A 26,278-nucleotide genomic window follows, 5' to 3' on the forward strand; every position below is an offset into this window, starting at 1 on the left:
TTATTAAAAAATCATACTTTATTTCTACTAAAAAGCTTTATACTTCATAATGGATATTTCTTTGTAAATACTATACCCTGATCAAAATTTCGGATGATTTGACAACTAATCTATACATGTATGTATTTATATATGTGAATGATGATATGAAGTCTTTCATGCACTTGCTCCCAAACAATACCTTTCTTGCATCACATCACCCATTGGTTACTATAGTTCCTTGTTCATCAAAATCAAAACCTTGCTATTTGGACTTCCCCTACAAAACCTAGAGGCCTCCACCATTCTTTCTCCATAGCCTCCATTTTGCACTCAGATTTGTGTAACATACAATAAATATGATTTTAATCAATATTGCTTAATTCCATTTACCCCTCATGATCATTTTGTGGTATCATCTTTGCATATTTTTTATATTCAAGGGCTGACAAGTATTGATAAAGTGTGTACATGAACACATTATTGGATGCGAGCAAGAAACATTGTAGATATAAATCAAATGATTAGTTAGATGAAAAATTAAACAATAAATTTCGAATTCTATTCTGGGAGCTGTGCATAATATATAACTTTTTCTCACAATATAGCATAGATAGTCTGCATTGTATGTGTGCTCAATTACTTTGGTGAAGGGAATATTGAAATGGAACACAAACTAGGAGGAAAAAGTAACCTAAATCATATAGCTAACATTAGTGGTGCCTTACTAATAATGGATAACCTTTTGACATCAGATTCATATCTTAACTACATTAATCCAGATTATATTTACTTGGAACATGGAAGCATACCAATATTTCACAGATGTTCGTTAATAACACATTACATTGATGCTTTCAGCACATGGATGTCAAGGACAGTGATATTTATTGCACATGAGCATGAATTTAGTTATGTGGGCTCCAAGTGGATTTATTTACATAATCCAGGTTTGGGTTAATTATTTAGTGCATGTGGGCACACAAAAGGAGAGAATCCACAATTTCGTATACAAAGTAAAGCCTAAGTTAGTGTTCAAGTTGTCCATCACAAATACACTTGAAAATCCTAGACATTTTCCATGTTTCATAATATACCATGAAGCTTTCAACACAAACTATGCATGTGAAAAAACTTAAAATAAAGATTGAAACACAACAATCCAAAAACATGAGTAGGGAATGTAAATTGACAAAAACCATTAGGACCAAAATCCTGTAACCCAAAATATATGATGGTAATTACACTAAAAAATAACTTCAGTGGGTTTATCAGTGTGCATACACAAAGCCTTGATGGTGGCTCAAATGCCTACACTAAGGTTAGATTCTTTGTAGAGAAAATGGGGCTCCTTCAAAGATTTGGGAGTCGGACCAATTTGTCAAGTCACTTTTTTTGGCCAGCTCTTGTAGTTTTAACCTAAATTTTCACAAATTATGCAAAGATGTCCCAGCTTCTGAGCCTCAAGTCCACTGATGATTGATCTCATATAATTTATAGGTTACGATGCCACGAATAAAACATGCTCAGGGATACCATCTACAAATTCTTTATCCTGCTCATCTCTCAATAAGGAAAATCCAACACTTACTGATATGTTATCAAATGAAGCCAACACATCTGCCCATTCCCGATCCAAATTGACAATGTTAATTCATAACACTCTACTAGTTCTATATAATATGCCAATACTTAACCCTCTGATTCTTTCCTGAATATTATCTTCCATGGTGTAATATTTGTTCAATCAGTTATTTAAGGCATCATACAACAATATGTCGCTAAGCAGTTTCTGACCAACATCGACTTCTAATTCAGTTCAGAGGTCATCCAGTGCAACCTTTTAGCCAGCCGATTCTTTGGTTACCATTACGTTGTAATCCACCTCCAACACAACAAACTTTTGAACCCTTCAACACAACATTGAAGGTTTTCTAAATAGATTTCAAAGCTATACTCATAACTATGGGAGATAGCTTCCTGCAAAGGAACATAGGAAATTTTGTATACATTATGTTTTTCTTTATGTGTCAGTTGAGCAATCAAATTCAATCGCCATTATACTCATAGAAAAAGAAAGAGAAAGAAAGAAAGAAAGACAGATATATTAACGTCTTTTAAGAGGCCAAAATGGCCTATAAGACCAAATAAGAGATTACATCTTGAGTGTTGTCTCGTCTTTGAGAACAAATCAAAATAAAATAAATACTACACAGTAAATATAAAAGTAAATAAGATGAAAAGAGAAGAAACGAGGGAATCTGGTTTTTGGCACATGTGAGATTCTCAAGTTAGGTATATTGTAGCTTTTGTCTTCGAAAGATCTCTAGTATAGGTCGATCCAGAATGGAAATGTCTCCAAAGCAAGGGAAGCACCTACCATGGCGGGAGATATTGGTTTTTATCTATCGATGACAAGGGTGTCGAGGTCGTGGTCCATGGGGGCAGGGCCTACGTGCACGGCAAATTGCTATCGCCCGATCAATTGTAACCCCTTTGTTATGTCCTGGTCTGGAGCCCATTTGTGTATCCCGTGATGGACTTGTCGGATTAGTAGGAGTGATGGGGCTAAAGAAAGTTGTGATTGTTCTTTGTGGATGAGCTTGTGTGGCTGTATTCTTCAACAACTTTTCCCAATGTCTCTTGAGCTCTAGCAAGAAAAGTCCTAGGCATCGTTGGTCCTCATATTCCATTACCTTGCGTAGTGGGCCAAAGCCTTGTTTAAAGAGGCAATGGTATCTCCCTCTGATTTCATAAAAGACACTACAATGACAAACATAGTGTTCCTCAGATTCCACTCCTTGATGACACAATTGGCAAATTCTCTCTTCTAGAGGTAGTCGTGTATATCTGCCTACCTCAACCTGTAGCTGATGTGATGAAGTTCTTAGCTGCCCTATCACACTACGCAGCGCATAGGATAGATGTATGTCCATAAAATGTGGCCTGATGATGAATCCATCCTCCGATGTATGTAAGAAGTGTGTCTTATTGTGGGCCATCTTTGTACCTAGTGGTATTTTGGGGCTGATCCATGTTATCTTGTTTTCCAAGTTAATAATATCAATCCGGATCACTCTATTCTTTTCCACTTTGGTCATATTTAGGTGGGGACAGTCCAAGCTATATTGGAACGGCGGTAGTGCATTTATACTCATGCCATGTGACTCGAACCATTGCTGCATTTCAGCATACCAACAATGAGAGTCTCCATTTCAGCCAGTTGTCTTGATGACATAAGTGCCAAACTTGGGTACCTTCGTTTAGGTAGCTCCCAAAGACATTGGAAAAATGTCACTGATCGGAACAATGCCTCGGTTATTATAGGTGTTGCTCCCATCTCTGCCTGGATTATATCGTGGGGCACCGATGCTTTGCTCCTTATTATGCGAGCAATCATTGACACTAAAGGTCTCTCTAATTCTTTCCAATGATTTGCCTTGTTAAGACTCGGTCCCCATGTTTCTACTCCATAGAGAAGAGTTGGTGTGACAAGTGTATCAAATAACCATAGCTTAGTCCATGGCTCTTGGAACTGCAGATGTGCATATCCATGAGAAAGTTGGGCACAAGCAGCCTCCTGTAAGGAGAACCTACGTTTTGTAAATGTTACTCCTAGGTATGTGTAGCAGCGTGTGTATTCCACCTTTTCCCCTCCCAAGAAGAATTCTGGTTCTGATCTTGTTACCCATGCTTGAGTGGTGTTAAACACCATCACTTTAGTTTTGTCCATGTTGATTGACAAAGCTTTGTCCGTACAAAATAGTTTTAAGGCATTTTGATGTCTTTGTAGTCCCTCCAATGGTGCTAGCCACTGCCTCTGACAAGCCCTTGGGAGACCACACCTTTCTTGACACGGATTCATAGAGTGCATAGACTCCCCATTGCATATATGTAAGAACACCAAGGGCTTCTAGCCGCTGCATAAGCCGAGCACGTGGCACAATGTCAAAGGCTTTTCGGAAATCCACAAAGCAGCTATAAATCCTCTTATTGTGGGCTTTGCCCTCCTCAATAAGGGCCCGGAGGGTGAATATGTGATCCAAAGTTGTGAACCCCTTCCGAAAGCCTGCCTGTCCAACTGAACGGCAACCATTTTGCTCTGCCCATATACTCAATTCTGATTCTAGAATCAACCCATATAGTTTAGCCAAGTAATGGCCAATCATGATTGTCCTATAGTTGTTTGGCATCATTGGGCTCTCCACTTTTGAGGATTGGCACAATGGTATGCTGAGTCCATATAGTAGGGAAACCTTCACACGTGGCTCTATTAAAGATGTGTGCTAGCAATGGAAGCAAGGTGTCGCGGGCATAGATAAAGTGCTCACCCACCAATCCATCATGATCTTGGGCCTTCCCAAATTGTAGTCGATCAATGGCATTTCTTACATTTTGTGGTGTAAAGAAGGTTGATTCATGTGGGCGTGAGGCATTCGGGTGGGGAAGAGGAGGTTGCCCCAGGACATCATATAGAACCTTTGCATATTCATGCCACACCTAAGGTGAGGTTAGTTGTGTGGTGGGTTGCCTCTCATTAAACATTTTCGATGCTCTTTTACTCTCTTGTCCTAGGAACAAGTGATACAAATGATCTTCAAATTTAGCCAAATACAATCGCTTCTTCTTCCTTACAAGGCGTTGGAAGGTTGCTCTTGCTTGGTTGTGTGTATAAATGCCCCGAGTTACATCATGCTGCAAGCATCTCCTTGTATCATGACATTCCTCATCATACCAACTATTTTGTATTACTCTACCAAGTTTGGGGGGATTGGTTGTTGTGTGAGGAAAGGCATTTGTGGCTGCTTTATGCAATGATTTGGACAATCCTTGGGTAAGTTCTTCAAGGGGTGCGAAAGGATCTAAATCTAGCATGCCATTGTATACACCACAACTATACACATCAATTGTCTCGCGAGTAAATAGATACTTAGCCAGCCCACTCTCCTTAGCATATACATCCTTTGTGCATTCATCCTTTACCGCGAAGCGTAGATATGCACGATCTGTTGCCAAGCCAATAGTGAACACTTTTATTTCAGGTATAAGAGATGGAGATCCCATTAGATAGTGAACTATGCTTGCACCCCCTTTTGGGTTCCAACATGTCAAAGCATCCCCTTTTGGCCATTGTGACAAGACATTATATATCACAAATCCATGCGCACTTCCCAAGGCTAGAAAGTCTTTTCCATATTCAATTATAGCACTCATATCTTTAGCTTGTCGCTTTTGACCAACCTCTTCTGCCATAACTTCTTCATAAATAGCCTCGTTGGTGTTAAACATAGTTGTTTGTTCATCCTTGGTTCGTGCATTAAAATCTCCTAATAGGATAATGTCCCCCATAGTAGCAAATCTTATGATATCATCATATAGAGGTAGATATGGTGATTCACCTAGAGGTGCAAACCTTGAGTAAGCAGGTGTAAAGTAGTAAATTGCAATATATAACTCCCTAAGATCCCCTCTTTTTATTCGTATGCACATGTAGCGTGCATCTACATCCTTATGGACAACATGCACTCTATCATGGAACTCCTTTTTGTATAGCACAGCCACTCCTCCCAAACCTCTAGTGTTTCCTCGTGTCCGAGGTTGGGGTGACATATCGACTCCCATCTATATCCTTGTACCCTGGGGAGTTTGCTAACCATGCATTGGTGAGTCTCTATATACATAGCAATATCTGTGTTTTTCAATGTATCTTCAAAATATCCGACATCTGTCCTTAGAGAGCCGTTGCAATTCCATATGGTCATGTGTAGGGTCTCATAGGCCATATATCGTCATGCGGTTCTCTTCTCTGTAATAATGACCTTGCCATCTCTATATGTGGCCCATTTTCCTTCATTTCTTGCATCAAGCACTCGTGGCATGTTTTCTTTGCGGTGTGCCACTTGGGCTGGAGTGAGATCGTCATCTAAGTATATTTTTTCACTCTTGAGTGCCTTTCTTTTAGAGAGGAAAGCTTTTTTCCTGGTCAACATCCATGAAGTGGATGATAAGGGCTTTAGCTCTAGACTCATCTCTTCCCACCCTCCATGCCGAAGCAAAAGGAATATCTGAAGCTCCAATCTTTGTTTTGAGATTCTTGGCATCTTCTTGTGGACTTCCTTTTTCTGCCCAACCAACCACTCGTACATGCAACGCACGAGCTTTCCTCTTGGCTTCTTCTTCAAATGTAGCATTCATCATTGTCGTCCTATCCATGGATGTTCCTTTTTGCTTTTTCACTACCTCTATCCAAGGAGCATTTGCTTTAATTTCGTTTTGGGCGTGCTCAACTTGAGCCTTGGCATCTTTGGCCATGTCTGCCCATGTTTGCATTTCCTTAGTGGCATTGGCTTTCACTTTAGAGATGCATCTTTCCACTACTTCTTGTCCTTTTTCTAAATCCACTTTTATAGCTCCTAAATCAACCTTACTTGAGGATATTTCATCCTTAAGGTATTGTGTCATGTCATCCTTGAGCTCTAAGTGTGATTTCTTCACATGGCTTATTATGTCTTTCCGCATCTCTTCTAATAACTCAATCTTGAGAGAGGCATACAACTATGTTTTCTGTTTCTCTATCTCTTTTTTTATTTCTTCTTTTAGTGCTATTTCTATATCCTCTCTAATAAGATTGATCTCTTGCGCAATCAAATGGCGTACAACTCTGTTTTCTGTTTCTCTATCTCTTTTTTTATTTCTTCTTTTAGTGCTATTTCTATATCCTCTCTAATAAGATTGATCTCTTGCGCAATCAAATGGCGTAATAGATCATGTTTCCCATTTTCGACATCAAATGGAATGTTGAATGGGGCCTGTGTTCTGGGTGCCTTGTGAACCCTTCTAACGCTATTCAGGGTGCTTCCATCCCGTCCTTTTCGTCTATGGTATCTTCTTGGGGTCTTCCATGGATTTGGACCCTCGCCGTGCGTGTTAAGGTCCATCTTTTCATTTTCTGTCCATTCAGATTCCATGGTGTCTTAGGACAGCAGGTATAGGGTGTGAAATGTTGAGGGTAGAGGGAACAATATAGATTCCAGGAATTTCTATTGGCCAGAAATCACAGAGGAACAGATTTGGTAGAAAATGCAGGGAATCAGATTTGGCTGAAAACGCAGAGGATCAGGCATTGCAGAAAACGTAGAGGAAAGACATTGCAGAAAACGCAGAGGATTAGACATTGCAGAGAACACACAGGGCAGACATTGCAGAAAACGCAGAGACAAAGACAGAGACAGAGAGAGAAAGAAAGAAAGATATATGAACGGCTTCTATGACCACATTTGGCCCACAGATATATAGAGAAGAAAACATATGCGAAGGCATGCAGTAGGAAAATGGATGATGATGATGCAAGTAGCTTGGAAGAGCATAAAAGTGGTGAGCATTTCACCAAGAAAAGTATGCAATGGAACTCATATGTATAGACTGAGTAGTTCCGCCGTACACCAAGAAGGAAGGAATGAACCTTATGGAAGACTACTTCGGCATCAATTTCGTGCTTGAGGGGGAATAATGAGAAACTCGATGAGCTGGGCACGGGTTCACTTGTGCTTATGCTAAGTCTTGCTAAAATCAGACCACATAGAACAAAATATGGTCTAGACAATGATAAGAGTAACTGAAATTACAGACAATGATAAGAGAGACAAATTGCAGACAGGTATTATCAAACTGCAATAGAAAGAGTAAAGGAAACACTAAAGCTCTATTGTGGATGGCATGAGAATATTGGAGTTTCATAACATAGAAGTTCCCAAAGGAGTGTCTTTATCCAACAGGAAAGTGGAATCCGGTCTCAACGTCTAAGGTTCATGGCTTCATAGTGTGACCTTTATAAAAGGAGGGAATCTGTTTCAGATCCTGTCGATATCAAGATTGGTGGATCATGTAGCACTCTGCGGATAAAAAAGGATCAGACCATAGACTTAAGTAATGATAGCTGAATGTGATTGTCATGTAATCATAAGGGAAGAAGTAGAGTCCAAAGGATCACGCTTATTGACCACAGAGAGCTGGCCAATCCTCCAGCAAGAAGATGGAGCATGTGCCTTTCAAAGAAAAACTCAAATCAGATGTTATTTCTTAAAAGCAGTCTTTATGCATTTAAAAAATGTGAAAACAAACAATCAGATGATATTGACCAAGCAAACACCATGAACTTGTAAACCAAGTGCATTGACAAAGGAAGACAAAAATTCACATGCAACTACCTTTTCCACAAGGGTTGGACTACATATGTCCATATAGTCGACTATGTCACATGGGCTTCCTCTCCAACTTTCTCTAAAAAGAGCTTCTAAAGTAAGGAGATTGATGAAGGATAGAAAAAAGGGCTATTAGTCAAGCAAGATTCAAGTTAAAAACGTCATCAACCATAAGATATTCAGAAGTAAAAGGCTAGTCTTTTTCTTTCTCTGTTTTTGATATTTCGTTTGGACTCACAGGGCTTGGCTTCATGAAGCATATATGCCTCTGAGATAATGGTAGTAGATCTACAAGATTATTCAAGGAACATATAAAACTAGATTATTCAGGTTTGATAAGCATTCTTCAAGATGAATGCAATTATAACATTGCAGCATTGTAGAAACAAACATATGAAAACTTACATTATGATTTTCTTTGTGTACTCTTCGCAACCTATACCAATGATGCAACTCATTGCAGCTATTGCAAACATATTGCTACTAGCAATGAATAAATCACACTTTTCAAATATGGACATAAGCTTGAATTTTCACCATCTTTTTTCTGTTGGAACTCCGTTTGGACATGAAGAGAAATAAAATTGAAATGTCTTTCTAAAAATCTTTGATCCACACCTGTACCGTCAAGAATGTTAAGTTAAAAGGTTAAAAATAATCTGTGTTTAAGCACATAACTGTGTACAGAAATACATATACCTCAACTTTGCTGTTTTGCATCCTTGACTCCTGCCTTTTCCCCAGCCCTCGTCTCTAAAATAAGATGATTGAGAAGACCATTGACAGCACTGCATTCATCATCAAGGTATTTTATTTGGTGTTACGGACGTAATTTTTTTTATACCTGATTCAAAGTACAAGAAACAGGAAGTTTACGTACGCTTGCTTCAATTCTTGCACTTTCTGAGTGTCAGTTTCATGCATATTTCTTCGAAACTGCTGGCGAATCATTTCTTTGAGAACCTCAGAATTGCCTCTCTGCCATTACAAATCAATTGATAAAAAATCAAACTAAATAGAAGAGACCATCTTAAAAAGTCAAATAAATTTCAAGGTATAAAAAATATACTTTCTTTATGGCCTCAACACACAAAGTTCTATTATTAGTTGGGTATGAAAAAGATGGAAAGTTCTATTTTCTCAGAGACCAATCATCTATCAATTTTGTTAAAGATTTTACAACATTGTTTGAGTTAACAGGTTTTATCCACATTGTTGCAAGCTTTGACGAGACAATATCAGCAATTGCAATCTTTGATCAAGTCTCATAAGCCATTATGATCTTTACATTGATGTCTCTATTTCTTTCTATGGATTTCTACAAAGTAGGAACATGTGGACATATTCCATGAGTTCAGTATGACACTGAAATATGATCACTGGGCCAAAACTTCATTAGGCCAGTGTGATGAAGCATTTATTGATGAGTTTCAGAACAAACTTAGGAATGCCACGCAAGCTTTTGTAGATTGGAAATCTCTAGCTGCTTTGGGCAATTTTTTCCATAAAGATAGTGTCAAAATGCTGATTTATGCTCTCGAAAGATTAGGATGGATGGCAATTTAGAATATCCTAGAACATTGAACACAGATACATATTAGGAAAATGAATTCTTTTAGATAATAGGAAGGGAAACTTTCATTCCATGATCACCACTCCTGTATTGTATACAGAAAGCAGACTGGACCACAACTTTCTTGGTTAAATGCATCTATGCACTTTAATAGGTCAGGGTGGGGCACATATCTTCTAAACATATGAAACAGAGGCACTGTAACATGGTTTCCTACTCAACAAAGCCAAACCTCTTTATGCACTCTAACAAACGGGCAGAATCAGCAATTACATCTGACTTTACACAAATAAAAAAGGTTCAAGAATTCGTAATAGACAATACTGGTTCAATATATATGTCGGAGGTGTACATGAGCGCATAATGTCTATTGAACTAAGTCTAATAAATTGTGCCATAATCTAGAAACCTTAGAACCGATAAGGCCTCCAAGTGCAATATACTTAGATTAGCATGTGGCCAGGGGTATATATTCGCTCACCTGTCATTTTTGCAATTTGAAGCAGATATTATTAGTGGATATCCAGATTGATGGATACAAATTCTCATTGTGTTTAGTTCAACAAAAGAATCCTAAACAAAGTTAGCTTATAATAATTGAGAATTGCAAACATACAGATATAAATTATTTGAAAATTTCTATTATTGCTGAGCCCCAACCTTCTTTCCTTCTAATTCTGCACGACGCAAGCACTCTCGATAAAGCTGTACAAAAACTGATATCATTGGATGAATATGGAATTATACCAAGTTGTAGAATTCAATTAACTAGCCAAAAGTAAAATGCGAGAAGAAATGAGCCAAAAAACAACATTGAAACTTATTGAGATAATAACAAAGAGAAATACATTCACATCGCTTTACTCCAAAAAATTAACGCCAACCGTTAAGACACATTAATCTTAAGCTAGGTTTAAGAATCATAAACTTATTAAAAAACATTTATTTATGTTAAATGATATTCAAAGTTCTTGGGCAGGTAATGCAAATATAATCATCCATTGGATTGAATCTCAAAATTCATGAAATACAGGATTGACATATTAATATTTGAAGAGTAAAAGTTTGCATTCCAATTATGAATCAAATATGTGCTTTCTACTCATTACTCCCATGTTTACTCCACAGTTTCTACATATTAAAGCCATTCGGTAAATGAAATAAGAGTATGGCAAAAGTATAATTTGTAGCACTTAAAGGTTTCATACATCATATATAATATACCACCATAACATAGAAACCCCTTTATAAATATGGTTTTTTAAAGGTTTCGGTAGTTTAACTTATAATATGGCAAATGAATTGTTAGATAAAGGTGGTCAGATTTATTTATTTTTTGGACAAAGAGCCAAAAAAGGGGAGAATGTTTTGGGTGTGAACATTAAAAAGGTGAGAAGATTGAGTTGCAATTTCATTTTGCTAAGGTGCAAGAATGAATGTGTTTAAAGAGCAAGACTTAGTTGAAGGTCCAGGAAGGTTCATTCAAATTTTTAGAAGTATCAACAGAGAATCTTTGTGATGGTTTTACCTAAGAAGTTCAGATATTTGAAGGTGTTTTTCACTAGTTCTCTGGTCCTGTCAGGACCTTTTTTACTTCTTACAACATTCCTTTTGGCGTTAGAGACCATAAAATATCACACCTAATTCAGCTACTAGTCCTACCTTCATATATGCCATCCAACTGAGTTCCACTACACAGGTTAGGTCACTCTAATAAATTAACTCTATTAGTTGGATAATATAATATAACAATATATAATCTTCAAGAGGTAATAGAATGATAGAAAATGACGACTATTTGTCACACATTACACCTTGGGAGGGATTCTCCCACACAAATGTAGCATCGGCAATGAGAGAAGTAGGTGTAATGAGCAATGACACAGATTGTTATTTTTCTCCTTGAAGTATTCTTCCATTTAAAGCCATCACGTGATACGTTGCATTGTTGTGGCTGTGTATGCACTCCTTTGTGTTGGGATTGAAGGCCCTTAACTAGAAAAACGAGTTTTCCAGAGCTGTACTACGACTTCTAAAAGAATATTTTGTAGTTTGAATCCTTGGGACAAGATTCAAGTTAGCATTAAATACGTATTTATGAGGCCATGACTTAGCTGTCCCATCAGCATTCAAAGCTCTCCTGTAAGAGCATATTCTATATATCTTGGATAGCACACACGCATATATATACATACATACATACATATATATGTATGTATGTGCACCCCTACCTTGTATATATTTTTTAAGCAGTTGGCTTTAGTTTTGCAGAACTGCTTCTACTTGTTTAATCCCTCCTATGTGTTAAACGCCATAATTGTTTTCAGTTTCTATATATCTGCCTTTAAATATTTCAGAAAAATGTCATCCTACCTTCCACTTCCTTACAACTGGTATCAGAGCGAGCATTGGATCCTTTCAAGATCTCCATTGCTTAGTCTTCCACCTTGAATAAGTGGGAGTTTTGTCTTTTGTGTCTGTTCTGTATTCCTTCTTTCACCATGGCAATACATCAGCAATAGAGGGGTAGAATTCAAGAAATTTGATGGCACTGGATTCGACTTATGGAAGGTTAGAATGGAAAGCACACTTTATTGAGAAGGATGTGCAGCAGCATTGGATGATGCCACTTGGAAATTGCTGATTCATAATGCAGTTGCCCACATTTACTGGCAAGGCTCATTGTTGCACGACTTGAAGATGCCAAGTCTGCAGCTGAACACATTTCCACATTCAATGGTCTACTAAATCAACTTCAAGATGTAGGATTGCAAATCTTCGATGTCAAAATGAAGGCAATCTTCTTACTCATGATATTGCTTCTACTGTGACCGTAAAGGGCATACAAGGCCTGATTGTAGATTTTACAAACAAGAGCTTGAAAGAAACAAGAGGAATCAGAAAGATACATCAAAAAAGACAGATGATGTGGACAATAACAAAGGAAAAGAGAGGGAGAAGGCAACTATAGCATCTGGAGTTATGATTGAAGAGATTCATGAAACGGAGGACACATTGTGTGTTGCAGATTGTTACCTGTATAGGTATGAAGTTGCCGAAAGCCGGAAGCAGTGTGAAAGGGCTGAATAGCTGAAAAGTAGTTTGAAAGCCAAATAATATATATATTGCCGAATTATATGTAGTCGAAAATAGTTATTGCTGAAATATGTATTATGTAAAAAAAATGTAAATAGTAGTCCGAAACGGTATGAATGTTGAATGACATTGTAACTTGACTTTCAGATTAGAAACGGTGTGCCAAATGGCATTGTAACTTCCATGTCTTTCCTATATAAAGGGGGCATGTGTATTGTATGGGGGAGGCTTAATAGAGAGAGATCTTTTGGCTATACACTGTCTGTGTTTTTTTGTTATATTTTGATTTCATAAATTAAGTGTTGTGTTGTTCATAAGCCGATTCAGTTGTAGCCGATTCAACCATTAACTAGTTACAATTCGGTTCATTGCAATATCTCCAACCATGATCTTTGGTGAAGGGTGTCTTGTGATAAGGTATCCGACCTGTGTTATTGAGAGGACGATTCGTTCTGTGAGAGGCAGCGAACAACGGAGAATGGATGCCGTCCAGTCAGATTGACGACGAACCAATCGCACGAAGTAGGAGAGCACATGCTCGGGAGTAATACTGAGGAGTAGTGGAAGTGATCCTGCTTGATCCGTCGTTTCCCGAACATATTCGGCGGGTAGCCGGACCAGCTTTTCATTCAGACAACGACAGTAACAATGAAGGCCATAGTGGCATGGCTGACTTTGCGGCAGCCGAAATGACCTTACACACACTAGCTGCATTAGAGGAGGATTCAACCACGTTCTCCAGCTTCGAGACCCCTAGCTATCACAGTTCAGACGAAGACACGTTTGACACCCAAAGTGTTCGTTCAAGCCACCGTCCCATTAACGACACTTCGAACGTACGGGCAACAGAGACCCATGTACAAACACCATTGGACAATCCACGAGGCGACGAAGAGGACATGATGTCGTACCCTTATCCAAAATACAACGACAAACCCGATGTTGAAGCACACATTAGGGCATTCCTCACGACATGGTAGGCGAACCATGTCTCACAGAGATTAGCCGCAACCGACACCGACATGTCAAAGATTGCTGAATTCTGCTTATCGCTAGAGGGCCAGGCATCTAATTTGTTAGAAATATTGAGAATCGATTAGATAGGTATATAGAGTTACAACCACAGAGATGGATATATGAAAACAAAACTTCTATTACATATGAGAGTAGCTCACAATGGTAGTTCACCCATGCGCTCACACCTTAGAGTTTAGATGGGATCTAAACCAGCTCACTACAAAATTAGTGGGGACTGATGATCAGTCCAACCATTGTGTAAGAAAGTGGATTATATTCTATGGTTGGTTTGAGTATAACATTAAATGTGCAAGTCAGTTGATAGTAGTGGAGATATTCCTTTTCTGTCAATTGACTTGTCATTTAATATGACCCAACTCCCTAGATACAAGCTAGTGCTAGATAGTACTTATCTTGAAGTCAATGGCACATACTTCAAGACTTAAGTACATCGTAACTTGCCCACAAAATATTCTAGTTGACTTGATTAGCCAATCCTATTACCTATTTCACTCTTTCCTAAATCCATTGTGTCCTACGCATCTACGGTTTCCTAGATTAACACCTTATCGACCCATATGATCGAGTTGCACACTAGCCGCTCCTCATTTGGGGCGCTATCACAAAATGTGCACTCTAAGAGCACATATGGGGATAGATTTACAACTTGGGGCTGATCATTGATTATATTTAACACGCCCTCTCAATGGTCAACCCATTGAGTTCACTTGGAATTGGGCCAATTCCTAGTCGTCGAAGGTGGTGTTGTAGTTGTTCTGCTTCAAACGCCTTTGTGAAGATATCCACAACATTTTCTGATGTTGAACACCAATCTCATCATTTATTAGCTCCTACACATAGTGATATTGAATCTGTATGTGTTTAATACATGCATGAAATACAGGGTTCTTGGCAATGGCCATGCAACTCTGATTGTCACACCTCAATACTGTTGTCGTCCTTATTGGAACCGCCACATCCATAAGGATTCTTCTTAGCCAAACTACCTCGCATGCCACTATGCATGTGCTTTGTATTCTACCTCCGTTGAAGATAGTGCCACTGTTGGTTGTTTTTTACTACTCCATGAAACAGCTCTAGAGCCTATTGAAAACAAAATCCAGAAACTGATTTTCTAGAATCACTATCTCCAACCCAATGGTTGTTTTGCAAGAGAAGAGCTTCCTTCTTCCGAAGGTTAGAAATCTCGGGTTTTGGAATTCTTCTTCTTGCTTATGGGAGGTCTTTTTTAAGTTTAACAATTTTCTTTATTCGAGGTGTTAGGGTTAGAGAGTTTTGTCAGTGTCACGATTAGTGAGTTAGTTGTTCTTCTCTCAAGTTGTGGGTTCTAGGATTTGGTTGTGAAAGCTCAAGCTTTAGATTCTTCATCATAATGATTATGGAGAATTTATGGTTTAGGTTTTCTTCATCTTCTTGTTGGGCAAGAAAGATTGATGAACAAAGTTCCAAAAGGGAACAAAAACTAGGGTGCATGGTAAAACTTCATCAAGAAAGGGTAATGTGCTTGTGTTCATGATCTCTCTGCAACAAAACTCGAGGATTTTCCATATAGTGAGCTTTCCACAACCACAAAACTCAATATGTTAACGATCTCAACTGGCAAAACCTCCGTTGGACTTTCCCAATGCATAGGTAGATCAATCACCCAAACGTGGATACTCATGATAGGAAACATACATCGAGGTTACTCTAACTGCCTCCATTTGCCTCAAAGTACACAAGGATTGGAATCGACTCCATTGGACGAAGGACCTCATACACTTAACCATAGTATGAGCCATACTTACCATAGGTGCATTCGCATTCAAGAATGTTTCAATCATTCGAGTATGGTAAAAACCATACTTTTGTATTCATTATTTATTGTAAGGTAAAAAAAAAATTAAGGTAAGAAAGTGAAGGTAAAAAGTGTAAAAAAAAAAACATAAGAATGTTTTGATAACATACGCATTCGTTTGCATTCATATGAAAAAGAATGTTTGCCAATGCATTCAAGTATATTACATACTATGCACTTAACCACAACAATAAAACACATTGCTTATTGGCCCAAAATGGAATTATACTTCAAGGATGACGCTAGTATTTGACTCACTAGCCGTTTCGCCCATTGTCAATCATTTGCCAACATTTTTTGATGTTCAAATAACACAACACGGCAAAATTTTGACATTTTCCTCCATGTTAGCGATACTTCCCAGTAGGTGTGTCAATTATGGACACGCAAATACATATAGGAATCTAATTAATACCTAGAGTAGCCATAGAAAAGTAGTTTTTTGAATTGAAAGTTAAGCGGAGAATGTGCTTAAACCTAATAGGAGAGTTAATAGGAAGGTGGTATCTAATGCACACCACATTATGGCACTTTACCTTGTATAAGATCTTGTTAAACATTAATCAAAATAGGGGAATCCTTGCGCAATATTGTTATTTGGTTAATTAGTTTAATCTTTCCATTCTTAGTTAGTTGATCAAGTGCTTATTATAATATCTTCTATGATTAATTACGTGCTCATTTTTTCTCTTATCCTCTTATCCTCTTGATCATTACACAACACTACATATTATCAGACTAAGAGATCAAAAAATGTACATAGAGTAGCCTACGCTGAGTAATGGGCTCATTCAAAGAGCAGTTGTAATTGGGCAGTTGGAATCTGCTCTATGACCAATACCACCACATAAAAAATGATGAAGATAATGAAAAAGTGAACAGAAAAAGAGAGTTACCCGTCTCATATTGTCTAAAGGTTGTGGCTTCATCTTCCTTACAGAATAACAAAAGAGAGGTTTCTCTTATTCAAGCAAAGGACCTAATATGCATTAAAACGTTTTTAGAATCTTAAGTACTTAGAACTATAAAATTTCATTATGTGAGCTTTGTGGCCCTCTTATTCAATAACAAGTCAATAACTTCTTCCTTACGAAAGAAGAGAGAAACCTCCTAGTTTGACATCTTTGCTGCCCCTCCGAAATATTTTAACCTCTTAAAGATCTATTTCTCAATACCCCAAATTGACCTTTACTAAATGTTGATATAAATGTCTTTCTTCCGTCCACACAAAAGAGCAAGAATTAACGGACTGTTCATTGCTTTCAACATAAAAGAAAGAAATTGACAACCATATCCTCAATCTTGTTCTGATTCTATCCTTGGATTGAAATGTCAGAAAACAGATCATATAATATCCATAGTCTCACACAAAGCCAACTTTTCAGGATCGCCTACATGCTGACATGTATATATATTTGGCCATCTCACACAACCCATCTTATATTCAAATAAAAACCCTAGAGATTCCGAAACCCATGGTTGCTTCAAGCTCTATAAGAGACTGTATAAAAAAATACCTATAAACAATGTACATGGAATATTCCAGAAGCTAATATAGCTTCAATATCTATAAACAAACTATAGAAAACCCTGGAAATTCTAGTCCCTAAGGTAGCTTCAAGCTCTATAAAAAAATGTTGAAAATTTAAACCCAAAGGTAACTTCGAGCCATGTAAATGTGAAAAAGATAACTGGATTTCTAAACCTTCAAGAACTATAAGCAATGCACAAATTCCTTAGAAATTCTAACCCTTCGAGCACCACAATGTAGACAAACCCTACAAATTCTGAACCTCAGGTAGACTAAACTCTAAAACCTCAAATAAGAACTGAAAAGAAAAAGCTTAGCAACGTTAAAAGACTTCAAGCTATATAAACATTTGTATACGAAATAAATCAATAAAACGTTACTTTCAGAGTGCAACAGATGAAACAGCATATCTAATTCAATAAGAAATAGAAGAATCCATACCTAACGATGATGACAATGAAGCTCACACGCACACACAAAGAGCAGGGAAGGAGAAGAACCTCTCTCCGAATCCTTTACAATAATGTCCCCTTCAAAATGACCCTCTTAGGGCTGAGAGGCACACAGAAATGGTTTGAAATGCCCACCAACATGATTTTGTTAGCCCGATCCCCGCCCATCCGGAACAGACTCTTTTTCCTGCATTCACCCGTTGTCCGGCCGGCCATCCATGAGAGGGACAAAAAACTCACGGAGGCTACTTGTGACAATGAAGTTCACACGCACACACAAAGAGCAGGGAAGGAGAAGAAACTCTCTCCGAATTCTTCACAATAATGTAGCCTTCGAAATGACCCTCTTAGGGTTGACACGCTAACAGAAATAGTTTGAAATGCCCACAAACATGATTTTGTGGGCCCCATCCCCGCCTGTCTGAAACAACTGCTTTTTCTCATGTTCCCCTGTTGTCTCGCCAGACATCCATGAGAGGGACAAAAAACTCACGGAGGCTGCAGATGGTGCGCTTCTTCTTGCTATACTTTCTGGTGTTGTTTCCAGTTTCCATCGCACGCTCGTGGGATAAAACCATTAATGAGCTGAAGTTGTACAACTTCTTGTTGTGTTTTGGACACCGCTTTGTCCGGGCATTCGTGGAGAAAAACGTTGAAGTATGTTACTCCCTCCTGGAGAACACCTTCGATTACTCCTCATGAGTAATCGGGTCAAGGAATCGTGGTGCGTAAGAGACTAGTGGCATGAGGGGTGGTTGGATCGTTTAGGATAATTGAGATGGACACTCTACGAATTGGCTACAACCAATTCGTAGTTACGTCTTACGGACCGAACGTATGTAAGAAAAGATAGATCAAATTAAGACAGACATAGAGATTACCCATAAAATGTATATGTATTCTATTATAATTGCATATACTACAATACAATACAGTACCGAGTAAAATCGGTAACATTCACTCACTCTTTTCTAATCTAGATCTAGGCTTAGTCTGCTCTAGGGACTTCTCTTCAATATCTTCTGTCTCTAATTCCGATCCCCCCTCTTGTGTTCGCCACTTCTAGATATATATAGCTTCCTTCTAGCTAGACACGTTTCAACTACTCCTCCTTGATATCCGGCTCCTACCCTCGGTTGTTCTTGCTTGGCTTCTTTTGGCCTTTTCACATTTGTCCCCACGGTCTTTTCTTATTTGTCCTTCGGGATCCGTTCATACTTTGGCCCTTTTGTCCCACCGGTTAACACTTGGCACGCTCATGGGACAGTGCCTTGCACGTCGAACCCGAAAATTGACCAAAAGTTGAAGTCCGAAAAAAAATCGAAAGTATTGCACTTCAAAAAATCGAAAGAATCGAAAAAAATTGCTATGGTACAATAAGCCTACTCCAAAATTGGCATAATGCCTTCCGCATGCTCCGACTCATCCTAGTTGAGGTCTGCCAAGAGATCAACCCTCAGCTCTGGCTCTACATTCTTTGGGATGGTTGCTTGTGCTGGTTCGCCCTCTTGTGAGGTTTCCTCGGTTTGCTGAATACTCTCCTCTTGAGACTCCTTTTCTTTTTCCGAACCCGTCTCCTACATTGGCTCTTTCTTCTACTATGTTGTTAGTTGTTCTTCCCTATCTTGGCCTCTCCTTTCCTCAGTTACCAACTCCTCATTGTGTGGCTCCTGTGTTGCTCTTTCGGGCAGGACTTCCGTGTTGCTTGTGTAGAGGCCACTACGTCCTTCTCGGCTTGGAGGTGCTCGCATGCGTACCCATCCATTTCGATGGCGAGAAGGAGTTGATCGTCATTGAATTCCACAAGAAGGGGGTCCCAATCGTAGTGGTGTGCGTTTAAGCCAAGGCTTGGAACTCCTCAATGAGGTCTTCTCTAAGAACCTGAATGTTATTCTCATCCATTTCGAAGAATCCACGACCCTCCTTCTTCCGATTATTGGCAGCTGCTCAGAATATTTGCAATTCGGCTGCTTGAGCCAACCATTCGTTCCATCCTCGAGCTAGTGCCTCTTCAACCTTCTGGTTCAGCTTCCGTCGGTGTGTTGCAACTAAAACCTGTTGGGAATATGTCCCTCCAGTGGGAGGAAGAACCAATTGATCAGAAAGCCGACAGTCGATGACAGGGAAGATCCGACTGTTCGGAAAGCTGATAGTCGAAGAGTCGAAAACAGTGAGTCGACTGTTTGGAGATTCGATTATTATTATTATAGTAATAATGATGATGATGATGTGTGGAAACAAGTCCCTCCAGATGGGAAAGAGAGAGTCCCTCGGCCGAAACCAGAAACGTGTATATATCCAACTCGGGAGACTATAATTGTAAATAGTCTAAGTGTGCGCCCCATGAGGGCTACGTATGTAAATAACCAGAAAGTTGTGTAAGTATATATGCAACAAGGGCAAACTCAACATATGAATAGAGTGTAAAAACAGTTCAGTTAGAGAATGTGTGTGAGAGAGAGAGACAGAGAACGTGAGGGAAGGAAGAGCCATGCCATAGCTGTGTGTGTAACAGCAGACGCGAAGAGCCCTGTGCGGCTGATGCACTCGTGAGAGAGTGTTGTAATCTTCTCGCTATTGTATATCCACTATTTGTATAGTGAAGAATATGTTCACGTGGTTTTCCCCGTTTTAGGGTTTCCACGTAAATCTCTATGTACATATGTTTATCTTGTCTTTTTGGTGTATTTTCTGTAATTCGTATTTCAGCGCGTAGTTCGTTTATTGTGATCTATTCTGCATCGATTTCTCAACAAAACCTTGACTCGCTCTTCGCCCATCTCATACTTGACACGAAGAGTGTTCATGTCCTCTATGGCGGTCACGACGTCGAGTTCGAGTTGGGCTTTCGTGAGTTGGTACGAGGTGCTTATTCCTACGACCTTGTGCTCCATAACCTCTGCATGTTGTTCATATTTTCGAAGGAGTCGAGTCTTTTCCTCTTCCATATCTTGCTTGTACCACGCCAGGTCTTGTTGTGTTGTAACCTGCAGCTCGTGGAGGGATTCTTCCAATGTGTACTTTTCGCTCTCCAACTCGCGCAATAGTTGATGTTGTCTACCGAAGTGTTGTTGTAGTTCAGTGTGCTCGTTTCGGATAGTCAAGAGTTGGTAGTTTTGTATAGTGTAAGCCTGTTGATACCCTTCCTCTATCTCATGGATCTTGGCAATCGATATCTCGTTGGCGGCCTAAAGAGCAAGTACGCATTGTGCTTCCATATCCTGGAGCTGGGCAGCTGATTCGTCATTGGCAACTTGAAGAGTTGTTGCGGCTTTTGCTTCCATATGTTGGAGGGCTTTTGTATATTCAATCGTCTGTGCGTTGAGTTGTTGCTATAAGTCGGCTTCTTGCTTTTGTGCCTGTTTGCGGATGCGATCAATTTCCTCTTTGGCCTCCTGGTATCGTTCTTTGGTCTTCTCGGCAATCGCCTTCTGGGCTACCATGTCTTCTTCATAGTTGTTGTGTCGGAAGGCAAGGATGTGTTGTGTTCAGTGGCAATGATTGAGGTATGAGTTTCCTCGGCATGGTAGATAGGTAAACTAACCTGTGTGTAGGCATCCGCCTTACTAGTGTTGGGAGGTGGGAGGGCGAGAAGGTCGTTTTTCCCTAAGCTTTCGATTTCCTGGAGCTTCCATTCAAGCTCCATAATTTTGGCTTCAAAAGCCTGCCAAAGCTCTATTGTTGTCTTTGATTGTTGTGCGCCTCTTTGCTGCATATAGCCATGTCCTTGGCCGCGAAGGTCGTTTTGTCCAATTCCCAGAAGGCTTCTACTAGGGTTGTGTTTAGCTCAGACAGCTCGATGAGGAGGCAACTGCTCTTGTTTTGACGTTTTCGGCCGATTTTCTATAGAGTTGGCTCTTCGCCCGACTCGAGTTCTCTTGCGAGATCTCGTTGAATCATCTGCTTTTCTGCATGTTCTTCGGCCATGCATGCAACGACTGCTACCTGGACTCGAGCAAGGAAATCTATGAGCTTATAGGAAGCCTCGTGTCGTAAAATCTCACTCAGCTCATAAGCTGTGGTTGGCAGATCTTGAAAGGTCAGCACGACATCTTCCGAGATCTTGGAAGCGTATCCCTTCTCTACGTCCTTGGCTGAGATAGAGTCGCGTCGAGGACGACATCCACGGTCTTGGCCGCTGTGACGACCATTTGTAGATTGCCCGTTGAGGAGTGCCTTTCTTTCTCCTCGTTGTGCCTTTGTAGATGGCGGTGCTTCTTAGTGGGGCTCGATTGTGCGAACACCTTCGGTGTGTCCGCTGTCGAGAAGATTGTGGTTGTGTGTCACAACTACCGGGGTTTTGTGACTTGCGGATGATCGGGGTGACAAGGCATAATCGTAGATGGTGCGATGACAAGAAGCTGAGAGACAAGATAAATGTGACCACTTCAACTCACTTACAATATTTATTTGCCAAAAGTTACTTGGCAAGACTTGAACTCACGAATTGTATTTGAGAAAAAGCGTTTGAGATAGACCACTTCAATCTCTTTCTATTTATTTGTAAAACAACTACATACAATATTTATTTGCCAAAATTTACTTGGCAAGACTTGAACTCACAAACTCTATTTGAGAAGAAATGTTTGAGATAGACCACTTCAATCTCTTTGATTTCTATTTATTTGTGTTTCTCTTTCAGTTTATACTAAATTTATATTACAAAATTTGATTACCACAAGAGGTTGTTATAAGATGATTCAAACTAACAACCTTTTGTTTACAAAGAGGTATCTGAGATCCACCACTTCAACTTCTTCCGTTTCTTATATTTCTTTTCTTTTCTTTATGCATGCCACCATCTTCTTTGGCGAGCTCTGCATCCCACACCCACGTGAGCTTCTACACTCGCTTTTCCTTCCTCTTCTTCCCCTCTTTAGCCACCATGGGCGTGGCTTATATAGGGTGGTCAACCGTCCTACCACCCTCTTGAGGCGGTTGACAAACCGCCTCATGCAAGTGGTTGGTTTTTTTAAAATTTTAAAATTTTAAAATTGATTTATTTTTATTTACTATTATTTTATCTATTGATTCTACAAATTCGATTTTGTAGTTGTACATTTGAGAAATTATAGAAATAGCCCTCATTTAATTTTGACTCCCTCTTTTGACATAATTACATTTGTGTCCCGAGTAACATTAATCCTTCCGAAGCTTGTATCTTGGGCTCCTAAACTCCAATTCATGAACCGAAAATTTGCACATGCTCCTCATCACAAGCTCCATATAGGAAATTTCTTTCTAAATATTTTTGACATTGTTTTGACATCGTGAAGCAATAACTTCCCGACACCACCGAATCCTCTCTTAGCCGTTTAGGTCGATCCCCGGAGGGTTGTGTCTTGTTTTGGACAGAGGGTTTCCGGGTCTCCTCCCGGAGTTCTTGTCGAGAGCCTTGTAGGGTTGTCTAGGGCTTTGCCATCGGGACTGATGGTTTGGGCTTTTCGCGCTCCCAGATGGTGATATCCTCGACCGGTTTTGTTGCGTTGGTGGCTTCTGCTTGCTATGAAGTTGTGGGAGTCTGTCCAGGAACGACGTCCTACCATTCAACCTGAGCAAACTGCATGGCCTGTTGTCGCTTGGTCTAGGTGGGCGGGGCAGGGAAGGCAAGGGTTCTCCGAAGAGCAGCAACGAGTGGGGTGGGTAGAGCATAAACAGGTAATGTGTTAGGGTAGGTATTAACTTCTTCCCTACCTGCAAACCTGAAAGGCCGGGTTGGATGCCTTCCCCCGTGATGGAACCCCAATCAATTACACCACCTTCGTAGGTGGTGATGATGATCCCTGCTCTCTTTTTGGGCATGCCATAGTGGGTGGCGTGCACACAAGTGACCTCCAGTAAGAACTTGGCCACTTCTTCAAAGAACGCTTTTGGTCTGCCCGGTGTGCGATAGGCCTTGACCGAGACAGAGTACTCCCCGAAATGGGCCTCGAGAATATTTTGGGGTGGACCCTCGATGTCTTGATGGTCACCTGGTTTCAAACCCAACACCGACCGAATAAGATCATTTGTGATGGTGTCAAGGTGTAGTCGTAATATGATTTCCTGGGCTTTGGGGTGAGGTGGTGCATCTACCACTTTCAGGTATCCCCTTAGGTCGTGCCTGCTCAGCCAGGTGCAGAGCTCCATGGATGCTTCGATCGACATGGTGAGTGTTGTAGTTTGGGGAGAGAGTGGAGAGGAGGGCTTTTGCACAAGGAGTTGAGAAGGCGAAGAGCTCGGAGAGAACGTAAGTGAGTTCTTGGCCTCTGTGGAATCACTATTTGTAGATGTTGTGGTTCCCAATGAGCGGCCTTGTGCCCTATACTAAGAATCTTCCTTGCCATTACTACTATTAACACCACGTGTCGGAATGGTCTATACTTGCTTTTCCTCGTACTATGTGCATGCTCTTTAAATACATGATTGGTGGGCTCTTTTTTTCTTTTTCTTTTTTCCACTTAATATATGTAACTTAATATACATTTTCGGTAGGTGGGGTAGTTACCGTAATTGGGGCAAAGTGCCCCTGTGAGCCGCCGTGTCACCTACCCCGGGCCTTCTGTGGTCATGTCGTTTGTCGAAAAATGAGTTGGGTTGGGTATGACAGAGATATGGCTTCACTCAGAACCCATTGACCCACTTTAGCATAATTTCTCCTGCCAATCTTCCGAGTTGGAAGGTTCCATTAAACTCATCAATAATCCAGAACTGGAGTTTCCCCAAAATTGAGCTGAGTCGAGTTTGAAAAACCAGAACTGCCTTGCCGATTTCGAATAATTGCTCGTTTGGCGATGCTAACCTTGCTCCAAATTGCTTAGACTGGTAAGCCGAGCTTCCCCGAGTTCGAATAGTTGTTCAAATCACTTCTGTTCAGACTCGGTTTTGGGTAGTCATTCAAAAAAATTCACGTGATTGGAACTTGGAATTTGATCGGCATGACGGCTTCTAAGCCGAATGCTAACCGAAAAGGCGTGGACTTAATGTTAGGCTTGAATGTAGTGACTTAATGTTAGTCTTGAATGTAGTGTGTTGTGCAGCTTGTCATACCAGTCGGTGCGATTCTCGTTCATGATTTTCTTGAGGATGGTCTGCAACGTTTTATTTGTCGATTCAGCAAGGCCATTCACTTGCGGATAGTAAGGCATGTTTCTCTTATGTACCGTCGTGTAATGCGTTGTGAGTTCTCGAATAATTTTGTTGATGAAATGCCCACCTTGATCGCTCACTAACTCGATCGGACATCCGAATCTACACCAAAGACATTGGTAAATGAATTTTGTTGTGGACGCTGCCGTGTTGTCCTGAAGCACTTTTGCTTCGACCCACTTGGTTTCGTAATTAGTAGCGGCGATAATGTATTCGTTTCCAGTTTCGGTTGGGGCTGGCTTGAATGGGCCCACAAAATCCAATCCCCACTTCTGGAATGGCTCGAGCAATAGGATTGGCTGGTGGGGCATTCGCGCCCGCTTGGTAGGTTGACCCATGCGTTGGCAGATATTGCATTATCGGCAGAATTCGTGAGCATCCTTCTGTGTTGTCAGCCACCATAAGCCACTCTGCCAAACCTTTCGGGCCGTCGCATCGCCTACGTAATGTCCCCCATCAATTCCATAATGGGCTTCTCGGAGGATGGTTCTTTTTAGAATTTTTGAACCATTTGGTGCCATATTTCGTCCGTGCCTTTGTGATATGTGTCAGTTACGAGGCAGAAGTTCCAACTTTGAATGGCGAACCGCTTTTTGGTGTCAAGGGGCAAGTATTCGGGTGGAAGACTAGTGCTGACGAAGTATACCATTTCGTCTATCCACTTATCTTCGGATTCCGGATTCAGCAAAGTGGGGGCAATTCCGAAAATGTCCGCATCGAGGAGATTGTCATAAATGCTTTTGGTTGGTTCTCTCGATTTGAGTCGATTGAGGTAGTCGGCCACCGCATGTAGTACGCAAGGGCGATGATGTATATCGAATTCAAACTCTTGTAAGAGCAACATCCATCGAGCTAGTCTTCCGGTCAATGACTGCTTTGTTACCAAGTATAAAAGGGTCGAGTGATCGACATGGAACGTGAATTTTCGGTCGAGAAGATAGTGCCGAAACTTGGTAATGCTGTAGATCATGTTGAGAGACAAGCTCAACATTCGGTGCGTAGAACCATGCGCACAATAGGCCGTAGCAGTGCGTAAACCACGAGGCCGTTGGAAAGATATTCGTCCAAAGGAATAATTTTGGGAGTAAGTGTAGTGGCTCATTTATGAGCGTCAAGTACTATCAGTACTTGTATCAAACCGATTGTCAGGGCTTGTATATAAGGTGCTCACTGAGCACAAAGTATGTACAGAATAGAGAGTCATTATTTTGAATTTGAGTTTTCTGTTGTCTGCTCTCTCTCTCTGCATCTCCATCTCCATCTTTGCGTTTTCTGTGTTCTAACCAAATTGTCTTATTCCTCCGAACTGTGTACTCTGTGTTTATGCACACGCTTCCGCACAACGTATTCTTTTACATGGTATCAGAGCGCGAGGGTTGAAGTCTTCTGCAGCTGATAAGAAAAGTTTGTGACGAAATAGAGTTGAAGTTGTTCGCTTTCGGA

At 40.2% G+C, this 26,278-nt stretch overlaps 1 protein-coding gene and 1 pseudogene across 2 annotated transcripts; both read right to left on the reverse strand.

Moving 5' to 3' along the window:
* Positions 1 to 5,497: 5,497 nt before the first annotated feature.
* LOC147852570 (uncharacterized) lies at positions 5,498 to 7,008 on the reverse strand (annotated as a pseudogene).
* Positions 7,009 to 8,332: 1,324 nt separating this feature from the next.
* Positions 8,333 to 17,802, reverse strand: EMB2786 (COMPLEX 1 LYR-like protein). 2 transcript variants are annotated; one of them, XM_087334497.1, is made up of 6 exons: positions 17,697 to 17,801; positions 16,621 to 16,703; positions 10,414 to 10,458; positions 9,061 to 9,158; positions 8,880 to 8,968; positions 8,333 to 8,798 (listed from the first exon to the last, which is right to left on the reverse strand). In XM_087334497.1, exons 2-5 carry the CDS (start codon positions 16,651 to 16,653, stop codon positions 8,881 to 8,883), a joined length of 264 nt encoding a protein of 87 aa, XP_087190623.1. In that variant the 5' UTR covers positions 16,654 to 16,703; positions 17,697 to 17,801; the 3' UTR covers positions 8,333 to 8,798; position 8,880. The 2 variants fall into 2 exon arrangements, with proteins under 2 accessions (XP_087190623.1, XP_087190624.1); XM_087334498.1 differs by lacking the exon at positions 10,414 to 10,458 and having other exon boundaries at positions 17,697 to 17,802.
* Between the last annotated feature and the right edge of the window lie 8,476 nt (positions 17,803 to 26,278).

The sequence above is a fragment of the Azolla caroliniana genome, unplaced genomic scaffold (assembly GCF_043228905.1).
Source record: "Azolla caroliniana isolate FFs.n. ecotype wild unplaced genomic scaffold, voAzoCaro1.0.p SCAF_18, whole genome shotgun sequence".
Lineage (NCBI taxonomy): Eukaryota > Viridiplantae > Streptophyta > Polypodiopsida > Salviniales > Salviniaceae > Azolla > Azolla caroliniana.